This window comes from Rhodamnia argentea, chromosome 3, assembly GCF_020921035.1.
Source record: "Rhodamnia argentea isolate NSW1041297 chromosome 3, ASM2092103v1, whole genome shotgun sequence".
NCBI lineage: Eukaryota > Viridiplantae > Streptophyta > Magnoliopsida > Myrtales > Myrtaceae > Rhodamnia > Rhodamnia argentea.
The window spans coordinates 8,424,280-8,447,286 of record NC_063152.1 but is presented as its reverse complement, the minus strand read 5'-3'; the positions used below and the strand labels follow the sequence as shown (position 1 = coordinate 8,447,286).

General features: G+C 39.8%; 2 protein-coding genes and 1 pseudogene across 2 annotated transcripts; 1 reads left to right on the top strand and 2 right to left on the bottom strand.

Moving 5' to 3' along the window:
• Positions 1–23,007, top strand: part of LOC125314374 — a 413,124-nt pseudogene that overhangs the window by 227,498 nt on the left and 162,619 nt on the right.
• On the bottom strand, positions 9,083–11,428 carry LOC125314041 (F-box protein At5g03100-like). Its single transcript, XM_048275498.1, has 3 exons — positions 10,439–11,428; positions 9,751–9,930; positions 9,083–9,454 (listed from the first exon to the last, which is right to left on the bottom strand). The coding sequence occupies exons 1-3, from the start codon at positions 11,426–11,428 to the stop codon at positions 9,083–9,085; spliced, it is 1,542 nt and encodes a 513-aa protein (XP_048131455.1).
• LOC125314357 (F-box/LRR-repeat protein At5g02910-like) lies at positions 20,609–22,581 on the bottom strand. Its single transcript, XM_048276480.1, has 3 exons — positions 21,592–22,581; positions 21,130–21,306; positions 20,609–20,959 (listed from the first exon to the last, which is right to left on the bottom strand). The coding sequence occupies exons 1-3, from the start codon at positions 22,546–22,548 to the stop codon at positions 20,609–20,611; spliced, it is 1,485 nt and encodes a 494-aa protein (XP_048132437.1). The 5' UTR covers positions 22,549–22,581.

Sequence of the window (23,007 nt, the reverse complement as noted above, 5' to 3'; positions counted from 1 at the left end):
CCGACTTCATGTGAGCCTATATAGGCGATATGAAGTGCAACCCAAAAAAAAAAAAAAAATTGGACAGAGGCAACAAATTACACGATCGGTGAACCCCACGAGTTGGGCTGGAGGGCACTCGCTAAAACCCTAGAAAATCACCGAGAACCGAGAGGGGCCGACAACGGTACCCACAAAGACCGGACAAAAATCACCACGAGATGGACGAAGCCGAGAGAGATGCAAGAGTCTTGCACTGTGTCAAACAGAACCGAGACCATCTCTATGTGATAGAACACAAAATCATCGCACAAACTAGTGAGACAGCGAGAGCAGAGAGAGAGGGAGAGCGGATCTGGGGCGCACCTGACCTGGTTGCGGCTCGCGCGAGCTCGGCTTGCGGTGAGGCTTTGGCCGGAGACGGGACGGCACGAAGGGTGGTGGTGGAGGCCGTAGTGGTCGAAGGAGGTGGGTCGCACGGGGAGTCCGGTCAAACAAAGAAAGCAATGAGGAGGGAATAAAGCGAGCGAAGCAAAAAAAGTGCGAAAAGGTCGTCGCGAGAAGGGTTTAGCGATGGCGACGAAAAATTAAATTCGTCGCTAATTAGCTACGAAAAACTAAAGTCGTCGCTAATTAGCGACGAAAAACTAAAGTCGTCGCTAATTAGCGACGCAAAAATAAGGTCGTCGCTAATTAGCGACGAAAAAAAGGTCGTCGCTAATTAGTGACTCGTCGCTAATTAGCGACTTTAGCGACGAAAACTTAAGTCGTCGCTAATTAGCGACGAAACATTAAAGTCGTCGCTAATTAGCGCCTAAAAAATAAGTTCGTCGCTAATTAGCGACGAAAAAAGGTCGTCGCCAATTAGCGACGAAAAATGAAGTTGTCGCTAATTAGCGACGAAATACAAATATCGTCGCTAATTAGCGACGAAACATTAAAGTCGTCGCTAATTAGCGACTACAAAAAAAGTTCGTCACTAATTAGCGACGAATAAAAGGTCGTCGCTAATTAGCGACGAAAAATTAAGTCGTCGCTAATTAGCGACGAAAAATTAAGTCGTCGCTAATTAGCGACGAAACATTATATTCGTCGCTAATTAGCGACGAAACATTATATTCGTCGCTAATTAGCGACGAAACATTATATTCGTCGCTAATTAGCGACGAAAAATTATAGGCGTCGCTAATTAGCGACGAAAAATCAGGTCGTCGCTAATTAGCGATAATGGGCAAAGATTCCGTAACTAGTGTATAATTTTTTTTTTTGTCATAAAAAGAATAGGTTGAAATATCTATTGGTATTTTCACAAAAGGGCATTTTATTGAAGGATTAAGTTATTACTCAATAAAGAAAAATTTAAATTATTAAAGGATTAGATCAATTCATAAGTGCTTTTTTAGTTATTATTATGGCGGACAGAATTTCATTGGTCTAATTCGGGACCTTCCGATCGATTTTCGTCGCTAATGAACGACGAACACAAATTTTAGTTTGTTGTTTTATTGCTTTGAGGCGACGGATTTTTACCTCTTTTTTAATACGCACGACAATTGTCTTCCACATCATAACAATAAAAATATATAATAATATTAACAAGAAAATAACAAACCGAAATTTGTAATAATAATAATTACACAAAATTAGTTAAAAGTGTCAAAGATCTCAATCTTCGTCTTCGTCATCATCTTCATCTTCACATTCATCTTCGTCTTGATCTTCATCTTCGTCTTCGTCTTCGTCTTCTTCATGAGCATCATCGTCATCCTCTCACACGAAATCGGATTCTTCATCACTTTCTACATTTGATTCGCGAATTTCAATTGGGTCTACATCTATCACTGCTCCACATGGATCTCGTAAAGTCGGAATATTGTATTCCTCAACTTGAACGGTGTTACAAACTTCATCTTGTTGATACGCTGTATCCTTCCAATGTTCCTCGATTTTTCTTCGTGCTTTCGTTTTACATACAGCCCACCAATCAGCTTTGTCGCGCTTCAAACTAGGATACGATGCGTAATATACTTGAATTGCTTGTTGTGCCAAGACAAATAGTTCATATTTCATATACCTTTTCTTGTGATTTATTTCAACCAAATTAAACTTCGTATGCACCTTCATTCCTCCGATGGGGTCAAACCACATGCACTTCAATAACACAACCCGCATTAATGGTCCATGGTACTCTATTTCTATGATTTCATCCAACAAGCCATAAAAATCATCTTTCGCATTGCCACCATTGGATGACCGAACACACACACCACTATTCATTGTGGCTTTTCCCATTCCATACTCTCGTGTGTGAAAATTGTACCCGTTTATGAAATATGCTGGCCAAGTTCGTACCTTTCTTTGTGGACCCCATGACAGATGATATAGCAATCCTTGCTCTTCGACTTGATCACGATTACTGTGAACCTGAAGTCACACATGCAAAGTCAATAATATTTATTTAATTAATGTTTTATGAAATATTAATAACTTGCTTTTCGTCCATAGGCAACTTACATATGTTTGAAACCAAGCTGCAAATTCTTCATCGCACAAACGTTCAAACTCATTTGATGGTAGTCCATACATTGAAGTTTGGAAAATCCTATTAACAAATACCATTTATATATTAGCGAACGATTGACACATAATAAATATATTTGCAAAAGTACACTTACTCGAAGTATGGCTCCACTTACGGACAGTTCAGCAAAATATATGTATGCGCCGCTCGCCATTCTTCGTCGCTTAAATTACGAAACTTACATGCGCCACTTGGTCTACCAAGATAATTGAAAATAGAGAACGATTTGCAATTGGGATCAATGGGCCCTTCATCATTTCTTCCTCGCTTTCCGCCTCTTGCCTTTGCACGTGCGGCTCAAAATAATATGATGCAAATGTTGTCACTTCTTCCACAATATATGCATTACAAATTGAAGCTTCAACACATGCCTTGTTCTTCACTTTTTTCTTCAAATGATATAAAAACCTAGTTGCAATGGGAAAAAGTTTATCATAACATAATAAGTGGTAAAGTAATTTCAAATTTATTAAAAATATATTTTACCTCTCAAATGGATACATCCATCGAAATTGGACGGGACCCGCAACTTTGGCCTCATAAGGCAAGTGAACTAAGAGATGCTCCATTGAATCAAAGAACGATGGAGGAAATATTCTTTCTAAGTTGCAAAGAATGATTGGAATATCTCTCTCCAACTTCTCCATGTGTGATGCTTTTAACACTGTCGAGCAAATATCATGAAGAAAATTACTTAACTCCGTGATGGCGCCCCATACAAAATTTGGTAGAAGTTCCTTGAAAGCTATTGGAAGTAGTCTTTCCATAAATATGTGGCAATCATGGCTCTTCAAACCTGTTACCTTGCATTCATTCAAATCAACACATCTCTCGAGGTTCGAAGCGTATCCATCCGGAAATCGTATGGATTTCAACCATTGACAAACAACCCGTCTCTGCTCCCCGTTCAATGTGTAAACCGCTTTTGGTTTTGGTCCCCCGCTGCTTGCATCCACATCTAGTGCTGGCCGATCACAAATAACTCTCATATCTTTTCTTGCATTCAAGTTGTCTTTCGTTTTTCCAGTGACATCCATCACGGTATTTATGACATTCTCGAAAACATTCTTCTCTATGTGCATGAGGTCAAGATTATGACGAACAACATGGGTCTTCCAATATGGTAGATCCCAAAATATACTGCGCTTAGTCCACTTATGTGTGCTTCCATACGCAATAGTTGTGCCATGGGGGTTTTCAACAACGGTTGGAAAGTCATGAACTCGCTCCCAAATTTGATCACCGGTCAACCTCAATGGTGGGGGTGTTCTTTCAATCTTATTCTTGATAAACTCTTTCTTATTCCTTCGAAATGTATGATTTATGGGCAAAAATTGTCTGTGACAGTCAAAATAGCTGGCCTTTTTACCGTGTTTTAATCTGAATGACTTTGATCTCTCCATACAAATCGGACATCCTAAAATACCAGCTGTACTCCATCCAGATAACATCCCATAAGCTGGAAAGTCATTTATCGTCCAAAGAAGTGCAGCCTTCATTACAAATGTTTGATCGGTAGAAACATCATACGTAAGAATACCTTCATCCCATAGCTGTCGTAACTCCGCAATCAATGGTTGCATATAAACATCTATCAACTTTTTCGGATTTTGCGGGCCAGGCACGATCAATGTCAAAAACATGTAAGGTGTCTTCATGCACATACCAGGTGGAAGATTGTACGGAGTTAAGATAAGCGGCCAACATGAATAACTTTTTCCTGATTTTCCAAATGGGGCAAATCCATCGGCACAAAGACCTAACCTGATATTTCGAGGCTCCATCGCAAATTCGGGGTATGTTTTATCAAACCTGTTTCCATGCCTCCTGCATCCGAAGGATGACACATCGAACCCTCCTCTCGTTTCATGATTTGCATGCCAAGTCATGTGTTCAAGATGGCTTCCGGACGCATAAAGCCTTTGCAACTGGGATTAAAGGCGGATAAAACAATTGCTTGCATGGTCTACGCTTCTTATTACGACCACGCCTCCCGCTAATCTTGTACCTCTGTTGGCCACAAAATTTGCAAGATTCGACATTTTCATCGTTTCTCCAATATAACATACAACCCCTACTACATACATCAATCCTTACAACTGGAAGACCTAAGTTATCCACTAGCTTCTTCATGTCGTAAAAATCACTTGGCATGATGTTATCGCGAGGCATTGCTTCCCGCATTACGTCAACAAAAGAGTTGAAGCAATTCTCTGACACATTATGCTCTGCCTTGATGTTTAACAATCTTGCAGTCACCGATAACTTAGAGTGGTTATCACAAACTGCCCATAAAGGTTCATCTGCTGCTTTCAACACTTCCCCGGGCTGATTAGATGTAAAAGTTTCGTTGGGCACATTCTCATCAAAACCCGTTACTCCCGCTTCTTCCAATTGTGATGCATAGTTAGTACCTACTTGTTCAAATGTAGGAGCAAAACTAGTACTTGCATGGTTCGATTCCGACACGAAATTTTGACCAGCTACATCAATCACCATCCTCCGATATGGGTTCAATTGGTTATAGTAGCTACATTCTTCCCTAAGCGAGAATTGATCACTTCTTTGATATTCTTCATCAGATATAAATGGTTCACCATGGCAAGTCCAATTATAATAGTTCGGAGTGAACCCAAATCTACAAAGATGTTCTCTAACTTTGTCACACACATGAAATTTACTATTACTGCACTTTTTACACGGACATCTTAACTTATTTCCATCCATGAACTCAAATTTACTACTAGCAAATTCCAAAAACTGTTCCAACCCAGTACAAAACTCATCGATCAATCCTCGTCGCCCAGGTAAATTCTTATTATACATCCAAGCCCTGTCTCTTTGCATTGTGTCTGTATAAATATTAAAAAATCTCATCAAATATTAAAAATATCACATCTACAATTTAATATTCTTAATTAAAACCATAAAATCGTGAAAATTAAAATTCTATCCGTGACGCAATAATTACTTCGAAGTTGGAAAAAAAATATACCATCTGAAGAAGACTTACCCAAGTATTTCACTGAAATATTTATAGTACAAGATGATCAATTTGATAAGAATTGCAATGTTCACTTGGATTGCTAGTCCTTGAAATGGACATGTACCTTAAAAAAAATTACATAAGATTCATGAAGCTTATGGCAATTGATAGAAGAAAATGGTGAAATAGGCGGATGTAATTTATTCTACTTAGCGACGAAAGTGGAATTTCGTCGCTAATTAGCGACGAAAAAAATTCATTCGTCGCTAATTAGCGACGAAAAAAAATGCATTCGTCGCTAATTAGCGACGAAAGTCCTTTTATAGTCGCTAATTAGCGACGAATGTATTTTTTTCGTCGCTAATTAGCGACGAAATTATAATTTTCATCGCTAATTAGCGACGAAAAAAATACATTCGTCGCTAATTACAACGCAGCCTCCCCCAACCACCGACGAAATTCACCGCAACCCTATATGAACAATCCAACGGAATAATGGCACAAATATTGTCGCTAATTGTGCATTACTACAATTTTTTACACGAATAGCATAACTTATTTTGATTCACGAGCTCAACTTTACTTTCAAATTGAAAAAAAAAAGTTACATTGTCAATAAGACTTACCCAAGTATCCGATTGTATTTTTTGTAGGAGAAAGTGATCAATTTGATAAAAATTGCAAGGTTCACCTGGATTGCGAGACTTTCAAGTGGACATGTACCTGAAAAAAGGAAAATTAGTTAAGATTCATGTAGCTTATGGCAATTGGTAGAAGAAAATAGTGAAATAAAAACAAAATTAATTCTACGATTACCATAAGGCACAAATAAAAATAGAAGGGAGAGAAGACGGAACGCAAAACAGAAGGAAGAAGAGAGAAGAGAGCGGGCAAAAGAGGAGTGCAGAGAGAGAAGGTAATGTCGTATTAAAGGGTGAACTTTTACTCAGCCACGAATTTCGCGACGAAAATATGTGGTGCCGACGCAATTTGAAATTGGAGTACGAAAACTGTCGGTGGCTTTAGCGACGAAACCGGTCGTCCGTCGCACATTACCGACGAACAACAATTTTCATCGCTAATGTTAAAGAAGACAATTAGCGACGAAGTAACCCGTTCGTCGCTAATTTAGCAACGAATATATTATTCGTCGCTAAATTAGCGACGGAAACACTTCTTTGTCGCTAATTTAAATTTTTTTTATTAATAGTGCTAATTTTGCGACGCAAATAACACTTCGTCGCTAACATTTAAGAAAATATTTTGCGACGAAAACATATATTCGTCGCAAATTAGCGACCAAACGTAGAATTGCGTCGCTAATTGGCGACGAATAATATTTTCGTCGCAAAGTAATAGCGACGAATAATATTTTTGTCGCAAAATGATAACGACGAATAATATTTTCATGGCCGTTTTCGTTGCTAATATGCGACGACATTTTTTTGTGGCCATTTTCGTTGCAATTTAGCGACGAAATTGGTTTCGTGGCTAATTTCGTTGCAATTTACCGACGAAATTTTTTTCGTGGCTAATTTCGTTGCAAATTAGCGACGAACAATGTTTCATGACTAATTTCGTCTCAAATTAGCGACGACTTTTTGTGTAGTCGCTAAATGTGTCGCTAATGAGCGACGACCGGTTGCGTCGCTAATTCGATCGCAAATAGCGACGAATATGTATTTTGTCGCTATATTCGTCGCAAATTAGCGACGAAATTTTTTCGTCGCAAATAGTTCGTGGCTAAATCCGTGTTTTTTTGTAGTGAAAAGTCGACCCGGGCTTCAGGCAGTCGGAGAGCCCATAAGAGCGATGCGTTGTCTAAAGGCCCATAGGAAAACATGTATTGGTAGCCAAAAGCATGGCAAATCGATGCTCGGTTAAGCAGAAAGTTAGGATCGGTACGTCACATCGACACACAAGTGGAGCGGATGATTCAGTACTTCAAAGTATCTAAAAGACAACAAGATCGATTACCGATGCCAATCCGAGAATTTAGGGATAGGACGTAGAGATTGTTTCGCTATGCAATTTATCTTACTTACAATTTATTTTATATGCATTCACCTTTATGGCACAATTTATCTTTTAGACATTTACTTTACTTTTTGTCCGGAATCACCACAAGAACTTATTTACTCATCAAATTCGAAGGCTCTATGCATTCGGTGAAAGATATCCATTTTAAGCATTTTCAATAAATTAGGGGTCAAAATATAAATTTATCGAAAATATAAATACTTAAGTCATATATCTAGCTACCTTAAAATTAATACACCCAGCCAGCTAAAAAAAAACCTAATTGTGAATCTCTAATAGAATAAAAAGAATAAACTTATCGCTGATATTTTTATTTATGCATTATAATTTATTACGTATATGTAAAAAATATACATTTAATATACAACATATCTCAATGTGTCGAAATTATCTGTTTTTTTTTTAAAATGATCTGTCGGCATGTCATGTGTCGGTGCTACTTACTTTATAAGATCACGATTATTTATTAAAGAAATATTCTTTAACACCGCTCTAGTTTATGAAAAATCACTACAGTAATTAGTTCGGTAGGTTTTCAATTTGGAAAAATATTGACATGACGAAAAAGTGAATGCCGCCTCCACGGGTGTTCAAGTGCGGCGTAATAGCTTGAAAATAAAATGAATTTATAGACAAGTATTGAAATGGGAAAACTGAAAAAAATAAATAATAGGCTAATTGCGTTTCATAGGAAACAGTTGCAAAAGTTGAAGCCTACTGCGAAGAGGGTTGAATGAAAATCTCTCGGTAAAATTTTGCAAAAATCAAAATTTCAAATGATTTAAATTTTTTCATTATTGTTTAAATTGTATTATACTCTACTTTATATATATATATATATATGTGTGTGTGTGTGTGTTTGTAAAATGGTTATACTAAAATACTTTACATTTCATCCAAAATGTAATACGCATTGTTCGACTCTAGGGACTACATAAACCGATTCTATAGACTTTATAAACTTGTCAATAATGTTAAAATCCTTTAACCTTTTTTTTTTATATACAGAGGACGACCAATTCTCTATAAAATTACGTCAATCATGCAATCAAACATTAAAAAAATTGGTGTGGCCGCCACATGACACTCATGCCGAACGATAATATGTCAACATTGAAAAATTAAAAAAAAACAGGGTTAGCATCACGGAAAATTTTAAATTGATACATCTGTGACAAAATAAGTTTGAGGTAAATTTATTACATGTGTGATAGTTTAGAGTTTTCCGTGGTATTAAGAAAAATAATCAGTGGATAGTATTAAACAGGGAAGATTAAATGTAATGGACTCTTGCCATGTACAAGCAATAACTGCATGGAGGGAAATCTTCTATAATCACAGAGAGTTCAGAACAATAATATTTCATAATATGCCCGAAGTTATTTTTTACAATGAAAAGTAGAATGAGATATTTTTTTCCTTAATTCTAAAGAAAAGACAGAGTGGGTTTAGTTTCTTTCCTTTTGTGCTGATCATAAAATTCTAAATGCATGCAATCAGAACGCCTGTAAATGCAGGCTTTCAGAAGGACATCCTCGGGAGGGATAGCTAAGAATGACCTTCAAATTGGGAGAGCGATTTGGGTCCGACAGAATCATCCGAGCCACTTCGAGCAGCCCCCAGGGTTCAAGTCTCTCGGACAGTCTGGAATTGTTACTGTTGATCTTTATTTTGTCCAGCCAGCGTGCATTCTGGAGAAGAAACTTGAGCAGGGAAAGAACAGGTTCCCAAGCCAGCCAGTTGGCACCGGGATCAACAATCTCGACATCCTTGAGATGCATCAGACACCGATAGATCCTTCTCTGTTTGGCAGAATTCTGCAATTCTTTTGCATCAAAGTTGCGACGGCGGACATTCTCCGCAAAGAACTTAATTTGCAGAAATGGAACATCATGACAAACGATCAGCAACAATTGGAACTGGATGAGACAAATATCAAGGTTTGACAATATAAAACAGCAGTTGCTACATTCGGGAGAAATATAAATTGATGGAGAATCTGAAATGTCAGTTAAAATGATAGAGGTACTAAGACGATTGTCAATCATGAAAAGAAAAGAAAATGACAGGTTTATATCTGGCCTAAGGCTGAAATTCACAAACTATGTATGTTCATGCAATCTGCTGTTAAAAGTGAATTGGGAGAGTTCTAATAGTTGTTTACCGGATATTCAGAGCCGGGTGTGCAAGTCATTTGTAAGAATAACTTCTCCAAGCGCAGGGAACTTTCGAGTATCTTCACTATACTATGAACTCCAAAATGGTCAGCTGCGACGTGGAACATCAGATGCCGACATTCTAAGGATGGAAGAAACACTTCTCTCGCCTCCATTATCGACAGCACCTAAGCATGTCAATTATGGTGGAAGAAGCAGAAACTAATCACTTTTACTTCTTCAAGCACTAAAGAAGTTCATTCATAAGACATGCGCATCGGTGATCTCTCACAATAGGTGACGGACCAAAGAAATGAGCAAACAACCAGCAGATCTTCTCAAGAAAAATCTTTTTATGGCACATCAAATTTTAGTCTTATCAAAGTTTGACTGTATATTTGGATTCATAATGAGTCTTACCAAAGTTTGAATGTATTGTTGGATCCATAATGGCGATATTAGGTTAAGATGTGTATAAGTCTATTAGTAAAAAAAAATAAAACTCATCCGGCAAAAGTTTCACTGAATTTCTATAATTATCTTATAAGATAATTAAACTAACAATTTATGAGCATGGTATCATCAAGCCTACTAAAATAACACAATCAGACCTAAGCAAATGGCACTGTCGGTAATGTCCGTCTGCAACTTGAACTAGAACCGACAGGATTCAAGATTAATTAAATTGGCTCTCACACGAAGGCACCAGCTCCCTATCACCAATGTCGTTACATGATGCGGTCTCTCGAGAAGCCCCTTTACAATATCCACACAAACCTTAGCCTTATCGTTTTCGAAAATTTGTATTTCAAAATTTAACTCGGCTTCAACCAAAGAAGATACTTCATCTAGTTTGTACTCTCCTAACTGTCCCTCAAAATCTGTCTCACAATAATCGCCCAATAGACGCAATTTGAGAAGATGAGGAGCTGAAATTTTCAAAATCGGAACTTGAGCACGATGAAATCCGTGACAATCGATCACCAGCTCTCTCAAACATCTTGATTCGACTATAATGCGGTTGAAGCCCACGCAGTAATCCAAGTGAAGGAACTCTAGAGCGGGGCTGCCCCTCAAAACTTGCATCATGGTGTCATCCTCCAACTCCGCATGTCCAATGTGCAATCTCTTCAGCGACGACCAATTCACGGTAGCAATCTTCGAAAAACAGCAACGGGACAAGTGAGAACTCACCAGCGTAGTGCAGCGAAAAAAGAACTGCGACAACGCATAAATGCTGTCCTTACGCGGGGTCACCTCTTCGAGGTCGTGCCCGACAGCAAAGTCAAGCCACCTATCAATGGTTGGCGCAACAGCAGAGTCGAGCCCCCGATCAACAGCAAAGATGAAGCTTTTCACCTTAATTGCAGTGCAGCGCAACAGCACGGCATCCATGAAAGCCATGAAACGCTCCAACATCATGCTACTATGGCGATGATGGCGGCCGGGCATAGAGAAAGATATATGTGGATTAGCGGTCCAAGTGGAACACCATCGCTTGGACAAGACACTAGTTCCGATGGCGTCTTTTGTCGTCAAGAAGGAGAAGATATGGAGGATGATGGCGTCGGGCAATTGGCTGATGTAATCCACTGAGTTTCGGGTTTCATCTCGACCCAAAGGAGGAGATGATCGTGGACGTTTCGGTAGGCAAGATGGATTGGCGGAGAATTCTATTATGGCCATGGATGGAGGATTCTTCGAGCGTTTGCCTTTAGCTGCGGACTAAGATGAAGTGTTTAGGTTAGCAAAACAAAAGGAGAGAACTATATATAGATATCGCTTAGGTTAAAGGATTTACGTCACGGTTGTTGCTGCTAGAGGGCAACACCCGTACCATTTAATTTTCCCTTTTTTGTACTATATTGATTTTTTTTTCAAGTGTCCAGCTATTGTCGCGCAATATGAGCTCCATGTGGTGTCCCCGTTAAACTTTTTCCCGTATGAATATTTCAAAAGAAATTGTTACAATGATTTTTCGCGCAACATGAGCTCCATAGCCATCGCTAGGGTGTTGAAAATATTCAAACCAGATGAGACCGAGCCTGTTAACACCAAAAGTTGGCATGGGCTTCGGGTAGTCGGAGCGCCCACAAGAGCGATGCGTTGTCTAAAGGCCCATAGGGAAACATGTATTGGTGGCCAATAGCAAGGCAAATTGATGCTTGGTTAAGCAGAAAGTCGGGATTGGTACGACACACGAGTGGAGCGAATGAGTCAGTACTTCAAACCATCTAAAGATAAGAAGAGCAGTTACCGAAGCCAATTCGAGAATTTAGGGATAGGACGTACAAAAGTAGCCCCGGTCGATGGTTATAGTTTGTGCTATGGTATACATAGTCAAAGATAACTCTTTGTAGGAGACCTTCAATCATCCAATAATCAATAAAACTTATCGTTTTGCTCTACATTTTATCTTACTTGAAATTTATTTTATATGCATTTATCTTTATTGCACAATTTATCTTTCAGTTATTTACTTTACTTTTTGTCCAAAATTGCCACAAGAACCCGTTTAATCTTCAAATTTGAAGGCTCTACACATTCGGTGAAAGATCTTTCGTCACGGACATTTCCGGTGAAATAGGACTCTTCTTCAGTGTCGCAATGCTTTATATAACAAATTATCGTGGGCTATTTAGCGACCGGCAATGGATGATTTTTAAATCAATGGCTGATATTGCCTATGTATTGAACGATTGATATTTAATCATATTGTCCATTGATTCATGATTCGCACGATAACGTTTTCTCGAAAGTGGACACGCATTGTATGTTGGGAGCACGCAGTAGAAGTTCAACATCTTTGATTTGAGAGATCACCGAAAGGAAGCCCAAGTCAATGCCGGTCAACATATCCCGTTGAATGTTAAGGTCTTCTAGATCGAATATGCAGAGTTGAGTGATGATTTCCTTGGGCGAATCTTCAGGGGAAGTCTTGTTTTAGAGCCCCTTGAGTTGCGCAGGTGTTGGCGCCTGAAGAACATTATAATAGATTCATTAAGTACGAAGAAGCGGGTACTCATCGGCCTCAACATAAATTTCTCTTAAGTGCAGAAAATTGTCCGAAACTCCGTCAGTCTACTTAACATTTGTGCAAGGACAACACTAAGCTGCTTGAGTTCGTGTATTAACGTAAGTGCAGTATTGTACTGGAGATTCTTTTGCTGCCATGTAGCGTTCGGATCTTGAACTAAGAGTTTGGCAATAAGCACCAAGAAAGAGAACATGTTTTGTATGTGTAGAAGAGTTTGAGAACTTAAATTAAAACAAAACTAGGGTTTGTTCCTCTCAGTGAAAGTGTTTTCCGAGAATTTATTTACCGAACTTCGCTTGTTTGGTTCTTTAAAACTGACTTAGTCAATGAAAAACACTTTCCGAAATTATTCATCTCGAATTTTTTTAATATTCTATTTTATTTATATATTTTCCTGCTTTTTATTTTTTAAATATTTTTATTTTTTTCTCTTTTTCTTTTTCTTCTTCCTCTGCCGGTCGGCTTGCCTCGGCAACAACCGACGACCGATTCTGGACATGGGCCGGCAAGCTCGAGGCTCGCTAGATCCCACAAGTTTGAGCTTGCCTGTGGTCACTATTGGCTGGTCGCGATGGAGGGAGAAAGAAAACGAAAGGAAAATATAAAAATACTTTCAAATTTTGATTTTTTTTAACGTGAAATTGAAATAATTTTTAAAATGAGATTCAAATACGAGAAACCATTTTTGGTCACATATCACCAAATATATGAAAAATAACCAATTTCTAGGAAAATGATTTCACGGACACTTATTTTGTTTTTCATGGAGTTTTTCTCCAATCAAACCCATTCTAACTAGCATCCGCAATGGACAAATGGAAGTTGCTCATTTGAAATTTTAGTGAGCCGATGCTGTATTTTTTCTGTGGATCCGCATCTAATGTGAAGTAAGGTTCTTAAATAAGCTATCTATGTGCAGATTAAGCTTGATGAAGAATCTAAAGAACATTTTAACTTTGACGAAGAAGATTTTTTATGATCATGGAACGGGAACTTTGAATGTTTGGCGAAACATCTCAAGAGAGAAGGCATCATCGGATTTGTAGCTAATAGCTGTAGGCAAAACATCTGCTCGCCCCGATTAAGAGGATGCATTAGTGCGGGAGAAGTTGATTATGTAGGCCGAATTGCCCACACGACATGAATTGCGAATAAATCGAGTTTTGCTAGTTCTTTTCAAGCCTATTATAACTCTGTTGTTGGACTTAAATGATCAAGATGTTAATTATCCCAATTCATTAATGCGATTCTTATTACACTTGGCAAACAACAATTTACTGCAAAAACTGTTAATAGTTCCTCATTTGTGTGGTTGTGCTCGTTAAAAAAATTGTTGGCATATTTGGAGTACGATGATTTCTTTTTCTTTTTCTTTTTCTTTTTAATTACCTCTACTGGTTACTACATTTGAGATATTTCGGTTACTTGTATTCATTCGAAATCCTTATAGAAGTGTCGTTGGATTTTATTTTGCCGACCCAACTTTGTAAGTTGTCAATGTTACGTTCGCATTTAGTTGAAATAAATCATAGAAATGACATCATGTATAAAATAAATTGCTAATTCCAAGCATGGCATTCTTCAGTCTTGACCTTGCCGATGGGAGAAGAAATATTTGACTTTCCTATCTATCAGCTTGTTTGATCTGTTATACACTACTATGATATTAGGTTTAATCATCATGAAATCAAAACTGATTAAAAAGAGTTTCGAGCTTGCCGATGTTATTCTTAGATCATCTTGTGAAACAACTAGAAGTAATCTTTCCCGTATTTGTTTTGAGCTTAGTTTATCTTCATAAGATTATTATTGGGATAAGTACGCCATAAGTGCCATAACTTGTGTACGGCGTTCACTTGAATGCTATAATTTTCAAAACGTTCACTTAAGTGCCATAACTTTCAAAAATCATTCACTTGAGTGTCACATTGGAGCAAAATTGTAACGCCCTGAAAATTGGGCGACCATAATAGTAAAATCTAGTCTATGGAACGACTAGAAAATATAATTTGATGCCCAAGATCGGATATTAAGAAATTAGGAATCGGAAATTGGAAATTTCCGGGATCTTACTCGAATTGAAATAAATTCCGATTAAATGAGTAACTGCGTCTTAGAATTAGAAAATTTCATATTAATCCTCGTTCGGGCTAATTGGACTCGAGTTCGGATTAAACCTCCATCGGGTTTCCGGACGCCCGAATTACCTAAGGTGTGAAATTACCAAAACACCCCCGGCCAAAGTGTGAAATTACGAAAATGCCCCTAGGGTTTTCTGAACTAATGGACAAGGACATTAATTTAGTGGGACCCACCTAGCCAGCTCAGCCCTTAGCCATTTTTTCCATATCTCTCTCGTTTTCTCTCTCTCACACGTACACCCCCTCTCCCATTTAACCGACTTGCTGCAGACCCTTTTCTTCTTGGCATTTCTTCATTTTCTGGCGACAACTCCCACAATCCTAAGCCACCACGACAAACTACGACACTTATAGAACCCCCCTCGATACCGCTGGACCACCGCCGCACCGCCGGAGCCGCCGGAAAGCCGGCTGTAAGAAGTCTTCTCGAGCTACTCTGTTTCCGCCGGGATTGGGGTTGAAGAGCTAGTGCAGCTGCTCCGAGCTGCCGCCACCCCCACGACCACCACCTCTGACCTCCTGTGACGCCTTTCCCCGCTTGCAGCCGCCGCGAAGTCGTCAGAAAGGCTGGAACAGCCCCGAACGCCAGCTTGCTCTGTTTTGGGTTTCTGTGACACCGGTTCTGTGTCTAGCTTCTAACCGCCGCCACGTCACCTTTCTCCGCCCACCTCCAGCCACCAAACACTCCCCAATACCCCCTCAAACTTTGTCCATCAACCCCGTGAAGCCCCGTCGCCGCCGGAGCCCCGAAACAGCCCTGACCACCTCCTCTGTTTCTGTTTTCCTGTACCCGCGAAACCGCCATGTACCGGTTTTGCTTGTTGCTAGCGCTTGCTCCGGCCACCATGAGCCACCGTCGACCACCCCCAGCTACCTCACAGTCCCCACAAGCCTCTTGCCACTTGTCGCCGCCACAACGCCCGCCGGAAAGGCTGCCACAACGTCGAACAACCAACCCCACAGCCTGCCCTGTTCTGCTGTGCCCTGTTTCTGGGCTGGGCCGGGCCGGATCTGTTGGGACTGTTTGGTGGGCCTGCGTGTTGGGCCTCGGCTCAATTTTCTGTGGGCTGTTAAGTTGGGCCTTGTAGTAGACCCGTGGGCCTATTGGGCCATGAGTTTGGGCCTGTAATCCGAAGTTCTTCAGTTGCCATTCGATCAAGCCCAACGCGCGCATCGAAGATTTCCAAGGACCGCCGCTGCATTCGCTTCACCTATTTGACGGTGAGTCGACCTCTAATCCTTGGTTAGGTCATTAATTACGTTCGGATTAGTTTATATAGATTATTAGGTGTTTAGGTAGCTCGATTAGAGCCGGTTTAGATTAAAAACTTGGTTTAAGTTTCCTAATTGGTTAAGCTAGTCTAATTAGCTAAGATTCTATGGCTAATTGGATGAGATTGATTGATTGAATGTTCGTTATTGCTTAATCGAGAGTGAGCAATAGACTAGAGACGAGCATACGATCGATTGACTAATCGAATCGGTTAATATTAAATTGTCTCTTGAATTGAATATAATTGCACCTAATTCAATCGATACTCATTATTGAATTGATTGGCTTGCTTGAATTCATCGTATAAATCGATTGTCCGATTAAATATTTTGATTGACCATTGGTGGATTGGATGTCTAGTTTGGGAGTAAATAACCTCGTTATGCGTGCAAAGCTTGGTAGACAATTTCATACATTCGTATGATTATATTTTGGCATCAATTGCACGTATTGACGTGAAAATGGCCTTGGGTAGAGTCTTTGTGTACGATTGTGCGAGCATTCGCCTATAAGGAAAGTTGATAAATTGGCGTGATCGATTGGCATACTTATGTAGCCATGTGATGGTTATCGTCGGCCCGAGGGTACCAGGGGACGATATCTAATAAATTTAATGTATCCGTCCCGGGGGGTACCGGGGGGATCATTATCGTCGACTCGGGGGTACTAGGGGACGATTTCGGATATGTCCATCCCGGGGGTACCGGGGGGACTATCGGTTGTCATGGCCGAAAGAAATGGAATCATGTCTGGTCTTGCCAAAGAGAGCATCGATTGACTAGTGTGCCTAATTAAATAACCCTAATTATGTCAACTGAACCGTGTGATATTCTACTAGTGAATTGATTTGGGGTGATTGACGTATCAAGTTGTTGTTATATGTTGTGTGGTTTCCTGACGGGTAAATTACATGTGATTGATTAATAGGAAGTTTCGGACGAATCAACGCCCTAGCTGGGCTTAGGCATTGACTCATTGAGATTTATATCTCACCCCATCGTTGTTAAACCATTTTCAAGTTCTAAGTAATTGAGCTAGTAATTCTTGAAAAAGCTGAAAGTGACGTAACCCTATTTGGAGTAGGTATGAAGTTGATCCTATCCTGGTCCCAAAGTATGGGACCAATTAGCGTGTCATTTTAGTTGACTCACGATGTGAATGTAAATAAGATCATGTTTTTGAATTAATGCTTTTTTCTTACCGATCTATCCCTATCTTATATTTTTGTCCGGGAATATTGTACGTTTCCGCATGCGTAGTTAATCTCATGGGTTGGTAGCGTGCCCGGAACGCTATCTTTTTACCCCGAGGGACGAGATGGTAGGGATGCCCGTGCACTCGAAGATCGGGGCGTGACAAAAATTGTTCACTTGAGTGCTACAAGAACTTTTCCGCGTGTGTCACGTCGGCTTTTCTGGTTGCCACGTCAACCTTTCCGGTGTCCACTTCAACATGGCACTCAAGTGAACGATTTTTGAGAGTTGTGGCACTTAAGTGAACGTTTTGAAAGTTATGGCACCCAAGTGAACGCCTTATAAAAGTTATGGCACTTCTAATGTATTTTTCCCGATTATTATTTACGCCCCTGCTCCTTCATTTCGCGAATCAAAGGCTCAGGGGCTCTCGCTCTCTCCCTAACTCAAAAAGAGGGTTGAGTGGATCGAGCCAAAATTAGAATTTTTCTATTCTAAATTTTTTATGAACATGCATTTTAGGAAAAAAAAAAAGAAAAAAATATCGAGTAGGTTAGTGTACAGCGTAAGTCGATCGCTTAATATTTGTTTCTCTAAGCAGAAATTTTAGTTGTGGTGCTCCAGCTCTTTTTTGACGTCGAGATCCTCGAATTTATTTTCGCAATGAGATTGTTTATTTAGTTACGCTTGCACGAATTACTAGAAAGAGAAAAATTCTGATAAAAAAATTTTCAGCCACAAAATTAGGAAAAGTATAAACGAAAAAAATTGAAGGATGGAAAGGGTCTTCGCCGCCCTTCGGGTGGTGGTGAGTTGACCCGATTACGACCGGCGGATCCTGGATTATCAAAAAAAAAAAAATTGAAGGACAAGGCAGGGTGTTTATAAAAGGATAGGAAATAGGATCGAATAGAAAAAAAAGAAGAAGATAGATACCAAATCGAGAATCGATAACAAATTGATGAAATCAACTTGAATTTTGAAGAAACTAGAATAAATGGTGATTAGGTAGAAAGAAAGAGACAAAGAAAGGTCTATATTTGGGGAAAAAACGTGTAGATAACGTCATTTATGGGCATGTATGTTGACTAGGCATTGCCGGCAAGCCACGTATTAATAAAATATGGCCATGTCATATTTTCAGCAACCCAAATTGGAGTTGGCATTTCACTGATCATTTTTTCAAGTGGCACTCAAGTGATCCGAAAAATACTTTTGATATCAACATGAGCGTCTTACGAAACTTTTGACACTTTTATGTTCTTATGTCGAAAATAGCCCAAAAAATGTTCTTTCACGAAGAAAATTCGGTTAGCAGAGGAACACAAAGATAGCATAACATAAAAGGCGAATGGACTTTGGATTGTGAAACTTGAGAATCTTGCGTGTTGGCCCGTGAATTGTTGCATGAAGATAAAAATTTGTTGGCCTTTTTTGTTTTTGAAGTAAAAACTCATCTCCGCGGCCACCGTGCTTTGTTCTTGTGGGATTCCTTAACATCACAATTTTCTTGTAAAAGATTTAATATAGATAGCGTTTTCAAATTGCGTCTCATGTGTCATGAAAGAATGGACGAAAAAATTTAATTGGTGTTCCATCATTAAATTATTACTCATTTAATGGCAAGTTCATTAGGTGACATGTGGATTCCAAGGATCTAATTTGATGTTTTCATAGAGAAAAAAAATACAAAAAAAAAAAAATGAACATCTCATATAACTTGAATCATAAGATTAATCCCTTATTAATTCTATCTCATGTCATAGCATTCATGACATATCATTTCATTAGCTTTAGGGGTTAATTTCATGCCATTGCACATACTTAATTCATTATAGCATAGAACACATGGCATTTAGGGCTTTATGGCAGTTCATTAGTGAATGTTAAGATTAGGTGCATCTAATACAAAGATAGCATATATTTGATTTATATGTTCATCGATCGTTTGGTTACTGTCTTGAGATAATTTTATCACGACTTCTCAATGGTGATTAGTGCACGAATGGAATACCAAAACTATGTGAGCTTCCCTTCGCTTTCTATCTTTTCCCGTCTTTTCTGTTCTTCGCATAAATGTTAACTTGTTTAATTAAAGGTGTCTAAGAATATGATAACAACATAGAGAGGCTCAGTCCTTGAACAACATGTTCATTATTAGTAACTAAACCAGTTGTCCCATTCATGACATGAAATTTATTAAACTTCAACAGAACATGCTTACTTTTGTATCGTGTAGACATATCATGTCGAAGATTGCCAGCCTTAATTTGAAGGTGACGCGACTCGGGGTATGGTCGGATGCGGAGGTGGGCGAGTGGCAAGTGTAGCAACGGCTATGGTGGAGGAGATGGACGAAAGAGAATGAAGAACATAGAACCTCTGGTTAGTCATCTACGCATCATGAACTAGACCGATTGCATGCTTGCATAAAGAACTCGAAGCATAAAACCTTTGGGTACTGCTCAAGTGGGGCGAATTCAATTGGTGTTTGGTAGGATAATTGAAGATTCCATTTTTACCTCGACCCCACTGAGCTTAATGGACCAACCAAACCAGTCTCGGCTCAGTCCAGTTCTCGCTTTCATAAAATTTGAACCGATTTCCTGATTCAAAGGGAACTGGATCGGACTGACTAATCTCTTTTTTTTAAGAGAATCTTAAATGTAAATTTAAACCTCAGATGCTTAGAATGTTTAGTATAATTTTCAAGTTTAACGACAACGTGATGTAATAAACAAGAGGTGATCCGATGTAAGCGTCTTTAATGAGAAAATTTTAACAGCAAATCTCAAAAATGAAAATGTAAGTGATCCAATGACTGGACCACTCGGGAGCCGGACGGTAAAGGAATCAATCACTCCCTAGAAAATAGGGAGGAAAAAAAAAAGGGACAATAATTTGAATCATGGGTCTAGTCATTGCATCGGATGAGCAATCAATGTGGGGGCCATTATCAATTTTTTTTTTTCTCCTAACGCCTCGCAAGACGAGAGTGTGCTTGTAAACCTGTGTTATTAACTGAGATAAACAGCCAAACTAGCCGTTTTTTGAGACGGACACACACTTGATGAAACGATAGTAAGCTGAGCCACAAGTCCAGTTGGAGAAGCACAAAGGGATGATATTTCAAATGCACGTAACCGGAACTCCAGTAAAAGTTACGCTAAAATTCCGGAGTAACTAAACAGGGAAAAGCCGTCATAGGTGGTGATGAACAAATCAGGATTTACGCGCGTGTTTAGAAGGACATCCTTGGGAAGGATAGTTAAGAATGACCTTCGCGCTCGGAGGACACCTTGCGTGTGACAGAATTATCCGAGCAACTTCGGGCAGCACCCATGGATCAATCGCCTTGGACGGGTTGGAATTGGCACTGTTGATCGCTATTTCGTCCAAACTGGGTGTATTCTGGAGGAGAAACTTGAGCATGGAAAGAGCAGGCTCCCACGCCAACAAATTGGCACCAGGATCGACAACCTTGACATGCATCAGACACCGGCAGATCTTTCGCTTTGGAGAATTCCAGAATTCTTCTGCATCAAAGTTGGGCCGGCCAAGATTCTGCAAGGACTTGGAACTGAGACAAAAAAAATGAAAGAGGTACAAAAGACGATTTTCACTCACAAGAAGAAAAGAACTAACTGGTTTATATGTGGCCTAAGGCTGAAATTCACAACCTATATATGTGGATGCAAATCTAGTGTTAGAACGGAATTGAGAGGGTTCTAGCAGTTTCGTACCCAAGAACTACAATGTTTGCAAGTCAGTTGTAAGAATAACTTCTCCAAGCATGGCGAACTTTCGAGTATTTTTGCTAGACCGGGAACTCCCTTATGGTCCGCTGCAATGAGGAACGTCAGATGCCGACATTCAAAGGATGGAAGAAGCAATTCTCTCGCGTCCATTAGCGACAGCACCTAAGCATGTCAGTCGTAGTTCAAGCATTAAACAAGATCATACATAAGACATGCTCTCCCACAACAGCAGACAGACCCAAAAAGTGAGCATGCGACCAGCAGATGCTTCTTAAGAAATTTTTCTTGTGGGACATCAGATTTTGGTCGTATCGAAGTTTTAATGTTTTGCTGAACCGAATAAGATGACAATATTTCATTGAACAGTTTAAGAGCATGGTATCATCGAGCCAACAAACAATACCCCGGTCAATTCGAATCTAGGCATAAAATTAAACAAATTGGCACCTGAAGGCACCAGCTCCCCATCACCAACTTCGTGACATGATGCAGCCTCTGGAGAAGCCCTTTGACAAGATCACCATGAGCGTGAACCCGACCGAATGCATCAAGTGCATAAGTCAAGTCGAAATTTAAATCGGCCTCAACCAAGGAAGACACCTCATGTACTTTGAACCCTGCCCCCACAGAATTGCCCACTAGGGGTAATTTGAGAAGATAAGGAGCCCAAATTTCCAGGATTAAGCTTCGCGTCCCGTGAGAATCGATCACCAACTCTTTCAAAGCTCTTGATTCAACTCTAATGTGCTTGAACCCCTGGCAGAATTTCAACTCAAGTGACTCTAGAACAGGACTGCCACTCAACAGTCTCATCATCGCATCATCATCGATGTCCGCAAATTCAATGCGCAATATCTTCAGCGAAGACCAGTTCACAGCGCCAGTCATGGGAAAACAGCAACAGATCACGTGAAAACTTACTAGCGTGGTGCAGCGGAACAAGAAATGCGGCAACACATAGACGGTGAGTGGCCAACTAGATGACCGCCCACTAGACAGGGTCATCGACAACTCTTCGAAGTTGTGCCGGACAGCAAATTGGAGCAACCTATCAATGCTCGACTGCATCGAGGCATGGAAAGGAACGTCAAAGAGCAACCTTTTTACCTTAATTGTGGTCCATAATGACAGTACCGTGTCTATGAAAGCTTCTGTGAAATGTCTGAAGTTCCTGGATTTCCGTTTCGGCCTTTTGTCGACCGGTAAAGAGAAAGTAATATATGGATTAGAGGTCCAAGTGGAACGCCATCGCTTGGACAAGACACTGGTTTTGATGGATTCTGTTGTGGTCAAGAAGGAGAAGATATGAAGGATGATGGCGTCAGGCAATTGGCTGATGTAATCCATTGGCTCTCGGGTTTCATCTTGATCAGAAGAAGGACGTGGTAGTTCGATCCTGTCCATGTATGGAGGATTCGTCAAGCTTTTGCTGCTGGCTGCGCCACGACAATGAAGCGTTTAGGGTTTGGCAAAACGACAAGAGACGACTACATAAGTTCTACTTCTGATCAGTACAGAGACTAAAATCCCCATAAAATCTTCGGGATTTTCTTCAAAATTTAAAAAGGGAAAACGCGCGCTCTGAACTTTGGATGAAGATGGAGACATGTCTAAATAGTATGAACTAATAATTCCCAAAAAGCTATGAAATATTACTGTTATGGCCAATCTACAACAGTGGATAAAAATTTTGCGTCTATATGGTTGTTGCTGGCTAGAAAGCACCGACAATCGCCCGAGACCTCTTCGCGCGTCCGACACTCTCCGACATGCGACCAATACCCGATCGGCGCTCCGGACACGCCAGCTACACGTTTGCATCAACACACACAGGATCAATTTTATGCAATTTCAGGTATCAAA